Genomic DNA, 11,759 nt, shown 5'->3' on the forward strand with positions numbered 1-11,759 from the left:
CCTTGCTCGGTTGCTTCGAACAATTTCTGAACCGTCAAAGTCCGGTCACGGCAGTCACAATGAAAGACCCCCAGCTTAATGGTACAGCCATCACCGAGCGGCATATAATCCGTGCTGATTCTGCAAGATAACGGTCAATCTGGTATTCTCTGAACCGGAAATTAATAGAAAAGAGAGCTTCAGGCAGCAGTCGTCGACAGTCATGACCTCCTCCTGTCCCTATACACCTACAACACTCCGGACAACCGTGAAACCCCGTCCATGGGTGTCATTCAAGCCTTATGAAGGGCACGTCGAAGTCTCGCCCTTGCCCTTCAACCCTAGGTCCGATGACTTACTTTGTGCATACAAGATCAGCACGCATATCATACCTGCAGCCAATCCCAGAGTCACCCCAGATATTCCTTTTCCAGAACCACTTCCTCGCTCTTCGAAAAGAAGATCCGAGAGGGATATCAAGAATTTAGGAGTTGAACTCATGGAACAACAGGCCCGGCTATGTGAGGACGGCTACTCCGGGGTCACAGACGAAAGGTTACTGTGGAATTGCGTCAACCGATATGTAAAAAAGGACAAGGAGGCCAAAATCAGAACGAAGGGGATCACCTTGTTCCTTGTGCACGGAGCGGGTTTTCCGAAGGAAGTAAGTCTCGTGATGCCTTTTCATGCATGCTGAGAATCTAATCGTGTGTTAGATATGTGAAACCAATTTATGCTATCTCCTAGCTACCTGTGGCGTCATAGATGAAATCTGGTCATGGGAATCCGTGCAACATGGGGATTCTGCTCTGCTAAACAGACAGAATCTCAGTGGTAGCTGTAAGAGATCGTTTCTTAGACCTTCCGCTTGGAATTAATTGACAACAGTTGATTGGACTGACAATGCGAGAGACATTGCAAACTTTCTCATCAACTATATGCCAGAAGAGGTAGAAACATCATCTCTCCCTATCCAACTTCATCGAGTTCCTGCATCCATTGGTGAATCACGCCAAAAGAGTGGCTTCTCCTCCCGGACCTTGGTCGTGACAGGACACTCGTTTGGAGGTTGCTCGGTGTATGTCATTCGCAGTTCAGAAACCTGTCGAATCTCACGATATTGCACAGGACGTTAGCCGCGTTGCATTTCCCTGCCTTGTTCTCCTCGATGATACTCGTCGATGCGATAATTGATACTTTCCAAGAATCTGTGTGGGAGCTCACACAGAATGTGGTTGGGGCTACTTTGATAAGGCGCGATCAATGGCCATCACGGTGATTAAAATTTAACAATACTCTTGCATCAGAGTACTACTGACTATGATTACAGGGAGGACGCCCTGCGTTCCTTTAAATCTTCACCTGCGTTCTCTGCTTGGCATCCTGACGTCCTTCGGCTCTATGTTGATTTTGGACTGTACGAGGATGAAAGCGGATGTGTCAGATTGAAAATGCCTCCAATTCACGAGGCTCTTATCGCTGCGAACCCACGAGCTAGGTGTGAAACCTGGGAATTGATGGAAAAGCTTGACGAAAAGATTGAGCTACTGTGGATTCTTCCCGGAAAAGAAAGCCTGGATGTGTAAGTCAGGTGGCGGAATGAAGTTCACTAACTGATAGGCGTTACCCGACAGGACGATGCTAGTGGAACTGAGGAAGCAGCGTGCTTGGCGCAGACCTGCAAATTCATCCAACATCATCTTTAAGTCATCTAGCCATCTCGTCGGTATCTCGCCTTCAATTATTTCTATGACTGACATAATCGTACCTTAGATTCCTCAGGAGTCTCCAGAAGAGCTTGGTATGTTGACATAAAAACTAATTGATTCCCATCTAACTGTTCATACAGCAGGAGTTATGGCCGACTTCCTGAACAGGAAATACGATATTTCCTCAGGGAGATCAAAGCTCTAGAATTGCGTACATAAACGAGTGTTGTGCGACACTACACCCGGAAACTTGAGCAACCAGTCCGACGTGTATATCAATGGGTCGAGTATCTATTTGTTTATGTCCTGGATAGTATTACATGGCATGGGTATTTCCCAGACATCGAAAGTACACGGGGAGAAAAACAAATTACTAGCTAATCATGAGGAACTGTCACCTATAAATATCCATCATATCTTTATTCAATGCTATAGTGACCCAGAGCTTTAAAGTCGAGCTCGCTCCGAAACCAAAGTCGACTGCGCTAGCACCTCAGCCTGAGGGGAGCTATAGACAGGCAACGTCTTGCTAAATTTCTCCCAGCACTCATCCGATATGATGGGTGACGAAACGTATGGCTCAACCTCCATAGCAGCGAGCAACTCGTCCAGGCGAGGCAAAGCCGCCAACAAAGCAGTATCCTCCATACGCATAATGGCCTGTCGCGTAAGTATGCTACGCTCTACATACCATGCAGCATCTGTCTTGATCGCGTTGATGAGATACAGATCGACGAGAGACTGGGATATCCCTTGGTCGACAGCGGCGTCATAGGCCATGCGATGTCCCATGGATTCAACCATCAGCTGACAGCGCGGCTGCACATATTGCATGAACCCTTGTGTGAAGTCGAATGAGGAGGAAACCGTCTCGGTTGCCTCATCGAATAACGAGATTTCGTGCAACGCAAGGGGGCTGTCTGGGTGTGTCGAGAGAGGTAACGTGTACATTTGCCCCAAGGTATCTTCCACGAGTCCTATAATTCATCTGTAAGTATTTAGCTTGTGCAGACATCGATGCACTGCACTGACGCATAGAAAGCCCTGATATCTTTAGTCAGTGTCATATCACCGGAGAAGGCTAAAAGTCGCCTACCTAAAATGTCACCTTCAGCGATGCTAACTCCCCTAATCTCGCTCTGCGAAACAGGTTAATTCTTGATCTAACATGACTGACCAAGAGAAGGCGTTCGTACATATAAATTGGACAGCCTATTATATTCGAAGAGGCCTTGAGCTCCCATTCTTTCAGACAGGGCATAATTTGCAAGTTGTGCGTGTTGAACCATGACCGCTTTACAGCAAGCCGCGACGCCATGTCGCACACGGACATCGAGATTCTTGTCCATGAACTGTTCGATAGCCCATTTATAAAACGCTCTTAGAACGAACGCCTGAGCAATGGCATGTAGTAGAGGGAGCTGTTGCGTCCGGTATGAAAGTATGGGTACAAGATTTCCATGCACGTTGGTGACATGACGACGCTGAAAGTAACGCCCGCAATGTACGATGACATCTGAAGATCAGGTATTGCCATTGAGCCAATGGCTAGCGACCCGACCATAACACGCCATATAGAGGACATAAAGTCATGATGGATTCTGTTGGACTTGTCGAGGTCCCCGAGAAGGGCTGAAGGTGGTAAGCGAACATGATGGAAGCTTGTAAGTGCATGGTTGACGGGAGCTGAGCCTCCTCTGGGTGGTAGTAACCTGGTTATAGAGCAATAAGTTTGAAATAGATGAAATAAATTTAAAGAGGCACTCGCTTTGAAGTCACCCCGTTGCACATATGATATCCGTCGTTTATATTGACAAGAAACGGTCGAGGTCCACGGCATTCGCCGTTCACGTACAGTTGTGCGAAAACAATAGCGACACATGGAAGACCTTTCACTGGAACAGTTGGCGGCATGAACCTGGGCTACCATGATTAACAGCTCTCAAGGATATACTGGTATCGTACTTGGCATCCGAGGGCAACGGCGTATGAAGATCGAATTGACCCGTTGGGAGAAGTGTTGCTGATGTCTTCATTCGAAAGATGTCTAGGCCTCTCCCCAGCTCGGTAAGGCAGAATTGACCACTGCAACGAGATCGTGTAGCGCTTCTGCAAGATGAATGTACGGTTTGCTCACATAACATCCCATCGAAGAATGTCCTCTACGAGGGAAACCAGATCAGGTCTAGTAGTTGCAGCATATTGTGCAAGCGTTCCTGCGACCAAATTGTACTGAATGATCAGTAGCGTGAACGCAGCCCCGTCTAGGACCACAATTGGATCAATGTGCATGTCCCAAAATTTTTGCGTCAAATCCAAAGTGTCATGAAGAGTAATGCCTGCAATACGAGATCAAGATGTGTCCCATGAACAAAAATGCTTCATATGCACCGTGCGCTAAGCCAATAGCCCTGGCTCTCTCGTACGAGAGAACCACTCGAGCGTCACGGCTGAGGAGCTCAGAGCGTTTCTCGAATAGATCTGACTGACAAAGCTGCGACGTAGATGTCATGATGGGGTGAGTGAGAGAGTAAAGTATGTTACTTTAGTTCTCCGACTCTCGTTTGCTATATACTAGATAGCCACTTCCCGCGTACCTTTACAAAGATGCATGCGGACATATCTGGAGGATGCCACAGATATGATTGGCAGCCCGCTGAACGCTATGCAGGTGCCGAGTCTAAGAGGACCGACGCCGTGGACTCCATGCTGTTGGAGCTCATCACCTATCTGGTCAGTTGTCGAAGTCCGAAATCTGGGCGCAAGCCCATTACCTGCACTCACTTTTGAAGGGCCTTTGGCGAAGTTTAGACGGTCGAACCTCCTGATATAAGGAAGCAATTAGAACTTACTGTGATATCAGCAACTGTGTCGAATATCGGGACAGCCACTCAGCTTCGTCTCATTTTGTCTCCTTTCCTCTCTCGCAAATTATCGCTAGAACGAACACGTCATAGTCTATTTAGGTTTGTGCTGGCACTGGTGGGACCAAAGCGTCAGCTTGGGGCGGGAAGTGGAACCGATAGCGCGAGTCAGTCTAGGCCCCGTGAAGCTCTTTAGAAAATTGTGACATCATGCCATCACTCTCGGAGCGATCATCGATTTCCCTCATGATCACACCCCAGTCTGGCAGATGGATCAAAAGAACATTGATCTGCCTCTGAGATTAGGGGTTGGCTGTCAGTGCGAGCGAGGCCAGTAGATTATTGTAAGCGCACTTCGGCTTTTCGGCATTGAAAAACCTGCTCTTCATGTGAAGAATTGGCAGAGCGTAAGTCACAGCCAAAACGTGACGCGTGACACCTGGATGTGGTTTCAAATTTTCAACCTTCTTGATGGTATTTCAAAGAATTGTATACACACGAAGAAAATAGCGGCGAATTAGTAGTTTCCACTTCACCCGGCCAGCTATCCTTGGTGTGTCTTCCTTCGCTACAATCGCGCATAGAAGCTAGAACGATCTTAAATGACTTGGCCGCTAATCGACTTGCGTACCACACCGCACGGGGGACGTTCTCTCTTTGCTTTCCAGCCCATTGCCCAGGGGACCAAGATCTTTGCATGTGAAGTTCCTTTTGCGCATGTGATTTACAAAGATTATCGCAGGGAGGTCTGTGCTCAGTGTTTCGCTTATGCAGCAAGTACTTCCCGAAGTATCGGCGATTCACGGACTTGGAGTATCAGAAGCTGCAGGGCAACTGCAGAGACTGTTTGGTTCTGTACAGATGAATGCAAGGTCACATGGGAAAGTGGGGCGATAGGTCCCTTGATTGCAGATGTCAATGCTCTTCTTGGTAAAGCAAAGATAGCTACTCGGAGGAATTCAGCCAGGGACGGCTACGATCCGATATTGCCAAATGGTCCCACTGCACAAATCACGCAAGACTACATTGACAAAGCATGGACGGATGTCGAGGATTTGGCTTCCTCTCGTACTCGTCTTTCTGCGTACTGCTTGACGATGAATTTAGAAGATATGGAACTCGAAATATCACGCTCGGTTGCGTCAGCCATTGTGCAGCGATATGTATTCGATCACCGTCTCGCCAGTCCCGTAGTTTCTTCGATAATATCCGCCTTGGATCCATGGACAGAGGCTCTTGATCTCCAGAGCAGCGAGCTCTCGAATGTCAGCGTGCGGCCTTACATTCTCGCGGCGCATCTACGCGTATATGCTTTTCTGTGCCATTCGCTTCCGAAGCATCTCAGATTGTACGTTCCTACGGCCCGACATATCCTTGCGCGCGATACCGGGAATGCTTTCGGCATTTGGGATGGAGATAGCAGAGATGAAATGCTCGGATGGGGCCTTTGGGCGGGCGCGAGTTATTTTAACCACAGTAAGAACCCACTTCTCCGTAAGCCTTTTTACTCAGCACGTCGGCCCACAAAGGTTGTTGCCCAAATGTCAAGAAGACGCGTGTCGGACGTGCTATGCACTTCACCACCTCTCGCTCAGTCGAAATTGACGAGGAGCTCTGCATTAGCTATATCGATACCGATCAAACCATTACGCAGCGTAGACGGGATCTAGAAGATAGTTGGTTCTTCAAATGCCGGTGCCAGCGTTGCCAATCAGAAGAACTTGGTGAAGCATCTCCGCATTGATTTGCCTTCTCACACAAATGTAGCCCAGTCTTAGATTTTAGCGGTTGTGTGCGTACATACTTGTGACACTGGGGTTGAGTGGATTTCGTGATATCCAGATCCATGGACCATCAGTATACTGTATTCGGACTGCGACTAGCGTGTTGGTCCGGTCATGATCTTGGGGTCCGAATCCGTCCGATGCATACACGCATAAAACCCTCAGACAATATATACATAAAAGGAAATATTTTCAGATGTACATTTGCATACAGGCGCCTGAACACTAGGAACTTCGCGCTGCGAACTTCTGACCTTGCTCCGATATGCAGGCAATTGGTTGGCCGGTGCTTTGAATTTCTGTAATTGCTACAGTTTCGAGTGTCTAGATGTTAGATCTAGGTTACTTGTTTTCTACGTGATTACACAACATGATGTTCATATCAGGTGATTGACAGATTATTTTCCAATGTCCATCCAACATGACCTTGGTCCGCATCCGGGTGATTTCGTGCATACAGAACCCTCCCTACTTCGTAGAGCAAAGTCGCATACCTTTGCCGAGATGTATCAGGATGCTTCTAGTGATTTCCGGTATTGGTAACACTGCGCTGATCCTGTGAGCTCAAAATTTGCAAATACGTTATTCTAACATTCTTCACCTTTTCCCTACTTTTTGTGGGACGTAAATTTTATGATATATGCGTTATTCATGACCATTTAATTATGCTTAATCTTGAACGACACAAGCCTCCCTGCCCACCTTTTCTCCCTTACAGAATCGTCCGACATTCAGGGAGTAATAAAATTACGTTCTAACTACTCGGGAACCACTCAGCCAAGTCCAGTTCGTGTATGCTAAAGCTTCAAGCAGCATTTATGCCCTCCTCATTCCCTTACACTCCTACGACACTCCGGACGTCCGTGAAGCCGCGCCCATGGGTGCCAGTGAAATACCATGAGGGGCGCGTCGAGATCCCGCCCCTGCCCTTTAAACCTCGGACCGACAACTTACTTGGCATGTACGACATTAGCACGCATATCATACTTGCAGCCAACCCCAGAGTCACCCCAAATACTCCAGTTCCTGAACTACCCCCCCGCTCTTCAAAAATAACCGAGAGGGATATCAAGAAACTGGGACTTGAACTCATAGAGCAACAGACCCGGCAAGGGGAGGACGGCTACTCCAGGATCACGGACGAGAGGTTGCTGTGGAATTGTGTCAACCGATATTCAAAAAGGGACCAGGAGACCAAAGTCAGAACGAAGGGAATTACGCTATTCCTTGTGCACGGAACGGGCTTTCCGAAGGAAGTGAGTGCGATGTCTGTTCACGGTCCTCATGCTAGTAATTTGACTATACATTATGCATATTTAGATTTGGGAAACCACCCTATGCTATCTGCTAGCTGTCTGTGGTGTCATAGATGAGATATGGTCATGGGAGTCCGTGCAACACGGGGACTCTGCTCTGCTAAACAGACAGAATCTCAGTGGTAACTGTGAGAGAACGCTTTTCAAACCCGCTCGCTTGAGATTTATTGAAAGCAGTTGATTGGACTGACAATGCAAGAGATATTACAAACTTTCTCATCAACTACATGCCAGAAAAAGTAGATATATCTGTGCTGCCTATCCAACTTCGTCGACTTCCTGCATCCATTAGCGAAGCACGTCAAAAGAGTGGCTTCTCCTCCCGGACCCTGGTCGTAGCGGGGCACTCATTCGGGGGTTGTGTGGTGTATGTTATCGCGTTTCAAAGGCCTTGCTGAACCTCATGATATTATGCAGTGCTTCAGTCGCGTTAAATTTCCCGGCCTTATTTTCCTCGCTGATCCTCGTTGATGCGATGATCGATACATTCACAGGAATTCCATTGGAGCACACACAACGCATGATTGGCCATACCTTGATAAGGCGTCAACACTGGCTATCACGGTGCTTAAATATCAATCTTCATCCTCGCATCCACTGATTATGATTGTAGGGAGGACGCCTTGCGTTCTTTCAAATCTTCACCTGTGTTCTCCGCTTGGCATCCTGATGTACTTCGGCTCTATGTCGATTACGGACTATACGAGGATGGAAGTGGAAGAGTCAGATTGAAAACTCCCCCCATTCACGAGGCTATTGTCTATGCCAACCTACAAGTTAGCCGCGAAACCTGGGAGTCGATGGAAAGGCTTGATGAGAATATCGAGCTGCTATGGATTCTCCCCGGAAAAGAAACCCGGGAAGTGTACGTCAGAGAGGCAGGAAAATTTTCAGTAACTAATAAGCACTACAGTTACAGGTCGATGATGGAGCAAGTCTCCAAGGAGCGTGTTTGGCGCAGACAAGCAAATTCATCCAACGTTATCATCAAGTCATCTGATCATCTTGTTTGTATCTCAGTATTTCATCCTTAATCGTTTGTATAACTAACATAATCGTGTCATAGATTCCTCACGAGTCTCCAGAAGCGCTTGGTACGTCACTTTCGAGTAACTAATTGTTTGATAGCTAATTTTCCATACAGCGCAAATTATGGCTGACTTTCTTCATAGGAAATATGGTGTTTCCTCGAGGCAGTCGAAGCTCTGAAATCGATTGTGGATGTATAAGTTGTTCGAGGCTCGCCCGAGGGATTTGACAATTTTGCTCACTAAGCTTATGGTGATCGAGTACTAGTACCAGTAGTATTGTTCGCAGCCTTGTCATTGCAGCTACTTTCATGTGGATAGGCCAAAATTCCTTTTTCTTACACTCATCGCTCCCCCGCTGTGATCAATCGTCGGACGTGAATCCGGCCGGTTTCGGAAAATAAAATTCGTTGGGAATAATTACTACTATACGTTTGGTTGTACAGCAACGGTATCATTGTGTACTTGTGGGTCATGGGTCATGCATTCATGCACGACACTAGTGAGCTATACATAGTCTAGACTCTTATAGACCTTTTTTTGTAGTCTTTTATATAAGCGCTAGTTGTAAACTTGTACTAACAATAGTCTACTTGAGGCCTTTTCTGGACTTGCGTAGCCCAAGAGCACTAGTACCAGCAGACTGAGCTGAGCAAGCTCTACTCCACTCCTCCTGACAACTACTGGATTCATGACACTTGCGGAAAACGACAATTCTCCTCCATGTATCAAGGGCAAAGGAAAGGCCAGGCATCCTGAACCTTCAGAACAAACACCCCTGCTACTACATCACAATGAAGTTGCTCCCAGTCAGCCACGTGCTACAGACGATGAAAACGTCGACCTCGAAAGCAGCTCGGACGCTCGGCGAAGGCTTTGGTCCAAGCTTGTATTCGTTTTCCTGGCATCTCTGTCTTCCTGCATCGTAATCTTTCTGCTGCTTGTTCTGTTGGCATTCTTTTATGCAGCCAGGTTGTCGGATGTGTCCCCAGAAGACGTCTTAGAGAATGCGCTTGTGATACAAGGACCATACCGGGTGAGTGTACTCGATGTTACAGCAGACGGCGGGACATGGATACAAGTACAAGCAAGAGCTGGAATTGATGCGGGATCAATCATGGGAGCCGATATGGATGACGACGAGGGAACATTCTACAATATATGGAAGTCGTTTGGTCAATGGGGCGTCAAGATGCTGGGCAGAGTTACAGTGGATGTCTCTACCGTTCAAATCTTCTCTCAGCGACAGGCACTCTTAGCCACGTTCGATTCGCCACCATTTGAACTTCCTCTCACCGTCGATCCCCCATATGATGATTCGTGGTTATCCCCATTGTCTTTAACTCTTCTTGTCGTCCCCACCCGGAACGCGTCTGATGTGAACCAGTTCGTGCACGACTCCTGGCATTCTGGTGCTGCGTCTGTACATGCCTCTATTCCTAGCGTGATCGTCTCCGGGGGCTCAACGAACAAAGACGGCTGGAGGCACATGCTAAGGCTTCAGAGATTAGGTATACAAACTCAGTTGTCCATGAAGCGTAAGTCTTCTTATTATCTATTAATTTGCTAAGAATGCTACAGCAATATCGACAGTTCCGCCAATCCCTGGCTTGCCCACTCCGGGCAGGGACGTACCACTACCATCCATTTCGCAGCTGATTACGCTGCAGTCATTCGGCGTGCAATCTGAAGCTAAAGATGTGACTGTACATGCCCTTGCGACTGTCATCAATCCCGTGCCACCTATAATGAACCTAATTGCACCCTCACTTCCGTTCATAATTTCGCTCCCCGGCGAAAACCATTCATCAGTACCGATAGCATCGGTCCATACCGACCCGTTCACGCTGACCCACCCCAGCGTCACGCTCACTATCTCTGGAAGCATTCTTCCCCTCCCCACCGACCCTTCCGCATCCATTTCCACTTTCATTAGTAGATACCTCTCTCTCGAACCTAACCTCGTATCCGTTGCATGTCCACTATTCCCATCTTTTGCGGTGGACATGGAATTCCCGGCCCCCAGTTCCAAACCACACATACTCCGCAATGTAACAATTCACGACATGAAGATCAAACCCAACTCTGCTAGCACCGGTTTTCTTGCGAGTGGTTCGGTGTTCGCTCGCATAGTGCTGCCTAAAGGAATGGACCTTACACTGGATGTTACCCGCGTATTCCCTGATGTTCTGGTCTTCGACGGGGAAGTCCATGAATTGCCTACACTTCTTTTGCCCCAACAGAAAGACGAAGAAGAATTACCGGATCCACTTCCAGAACACGCATTTGGTCATATACGACCTGAAGATTGGTTGGAAGCAACAAGCGTTCAAGTCGACTCTGAAGGAGAAGGCTCCATATTCGCAGTCACCGCAGATATGGTCAATGTTCCGTTGGAGGTGCTTCCTGGTAGGCAGAAACAGTTCAGCAATTTCATCAGCAAGGTATGTATAGTACTATTTTTTGTGCAACCTTGTTTCACGCAGGATCGGTTGCAGGTTGTATTTGGCACCCATGGCGCATTGGCTGGCTTGCAGGGAACTACTGATGTCGGGGTGCACATCCTTGGATTACCGTTCCGTGACCATGAGGACACGGCCACGGAAATGGACCTTTTGGGTCTGCCCTTCCAGGGGAGCGTACGCGTTGGAATGAAAGACCTGCTGGTATGACGGTTCGCTTGATCTTTTATCCGAAGGACTATATATAATTTATTTGCCTGTATCATCATGCATTCACGACCGCTAAGCCGATTCCAATGCGTTGCTGATATATGTGCTGGTTCACTACGTCGCATTGAAATTTAGTTTCCTCATATCCATGGGCTAGGGCACACATTGAACTCTAAGGATGACGTCACTTACTTGCGCGTGAAATAATTTACAGAACAGTCTACACTAGTGATACTATGATATCGTTCATTCTACTATTTAAGATAGCAGTGCTCTAGGACTTCAGCTGCCTCTACCCTGATGTGTTACCAGTAGACGTATACTATTGACACGGGCCCTTTTTTCGTGGCGATTTGGATGAGATTCTCGCCTAAATGGTCTCCCGCACTGGTCCTTTCCTGTATTCG

General features: G+C 47.6%; 5 protein-coding genes across 5 annotated transcripts; 4 read left to right on the plus strand and 1 right to left on the minus strand.

Moving 5' to 3' along the window:
• Positions 1–52: 52 nt before the first annotated feature.
• BJ212DRAFT_72970 (Alpha/Beta hydrolase protein) lies at positions 53–2,014 on the plus strand. The gene is made up of 8 exons (XM_041343935.1): positions 53–643; positions 696–819; positions 868–1,057; positions 1,108–1,254; positions 1,310–1,561; positions 1,614–1,701; positions 1,753–1,780; positions 1,829–2,014. The coding sequence occupies exons 1-8, from the start codon at positions 203–205 to the stop codon at positions 1,891–1,893; spliced, it is 1,335 nt and encodes a 444-aa protein (XP_041194805.1). The 5' UTR covers positions 53–202; the 3' UTR covers positions 1,894–2,014.
• A 121-nt stretch (positions 2,015–2,135) lies between these two features.
• On the minus strand, positions 2,136–4,200 carry BJ212DRAFT_1446234 (acyl-CoA dehydrogenase NM domain-like protein; the record flags this gene model as incomplete). The annotated part of the gene is made up of 9 exons (XM_041338216.1): positions 2,136–2,665; positions 2,712–2,732; positions 2,785–2,827; positions 2,885–3,109; positions 3,172–3,400; positions 3,457–3,606; positions 3,654–3,773; positions 3,826–4,027; positions 4,080–4,200. The coding sequence occupies 9 exons, from the start codon at positions 4,198–4,200 to the stop codon at positions 2,136–2,138; spliced, it is 1,641 nt and encodes a 546-aa protein (XP_041194806.1).
• Positions 4,201–5,154: 954 nt separating this feature from the next.
• BJ212DRAFT_1268662 (uncharacterized protein) lies at positions 5,155–6,296 on the plus strand (the record flags this gene model as incomplete). The annotated part of the gene is made up of 2 exons (XM_041330743.1): positions 5,155–6,028; positions 6,082–6,296. The coding sequence occupies 2 exons, from the start codon at positions 5,155–5,157 to the stop codon at positions 6,294–6,296; spliced, it is 1,089 nt and encodes a 362-aa protein (XP_041194807.1).
• An 858-nt stretch (positions 6,297–7,154) lies between these two features.
• On the plus strand, positions 7,155–8,861 carry BJ212DRAFT_1479241 (Alpha/Beta hydrolase protein; the record flags this gene model as incomplete). Its single annotated transcript, XM_041339840.1, has 8 exons — positions 7,155–7,592; positions 7,657–7,780; positions 7,830–8,019; positions 8,070–8,216; positions 8,266–8,517; positions 8,572–8,659; positions 8,719–8,746; positions 8,797–8,861. 8 exons carry the CDS (start codon positions 7,155–7,157, stop codon positions 8,859–8,861), a joined length of 1,332 nt encoding a protein of 443 aa, XP_041194808.1.
• A 361-nt stretch (positions 8,862–9,222) lies between these two features.
• BJ212DRAFT_73262 (uncharacterized protein) lies at positions 9,223–11,693 on the plus strand. The gene is made up of 3 exons (XM_041343940.1): positions 9,223–10,218; positions 10,274–11,124; positions 11,179–11,693. The coding sequence occupies exons 1-3, from the start codon at positions 9,372–9,374 to the stop codon at positions 11,350–11,352; spliced, it is 1,872 nt and encodes a 623-aa protein (XP_041194809.1). The 5' UTR covers positions 9,223–9,371; the 3' UTR covers positions 11,353–11,693.
• Positions 11,694–11,759: the final 66 nt, after the last annotated feature.

The sequence above is a fragment of the Suillus subaureus genome (genome assembly GCF_016647635.1).
Source record: "Suillus subaureus strain MN1 chromosome Unknown BJ212scaffold_10, whole genome shotgun sequence".
NCBI classification, from domain to species: domain Eukaryota; kingdom Fungi; phylum Basidiomycota; class Agaricomycetes; order Boletales; family Suillaceae; genus Suillus; species Suillus subaureus.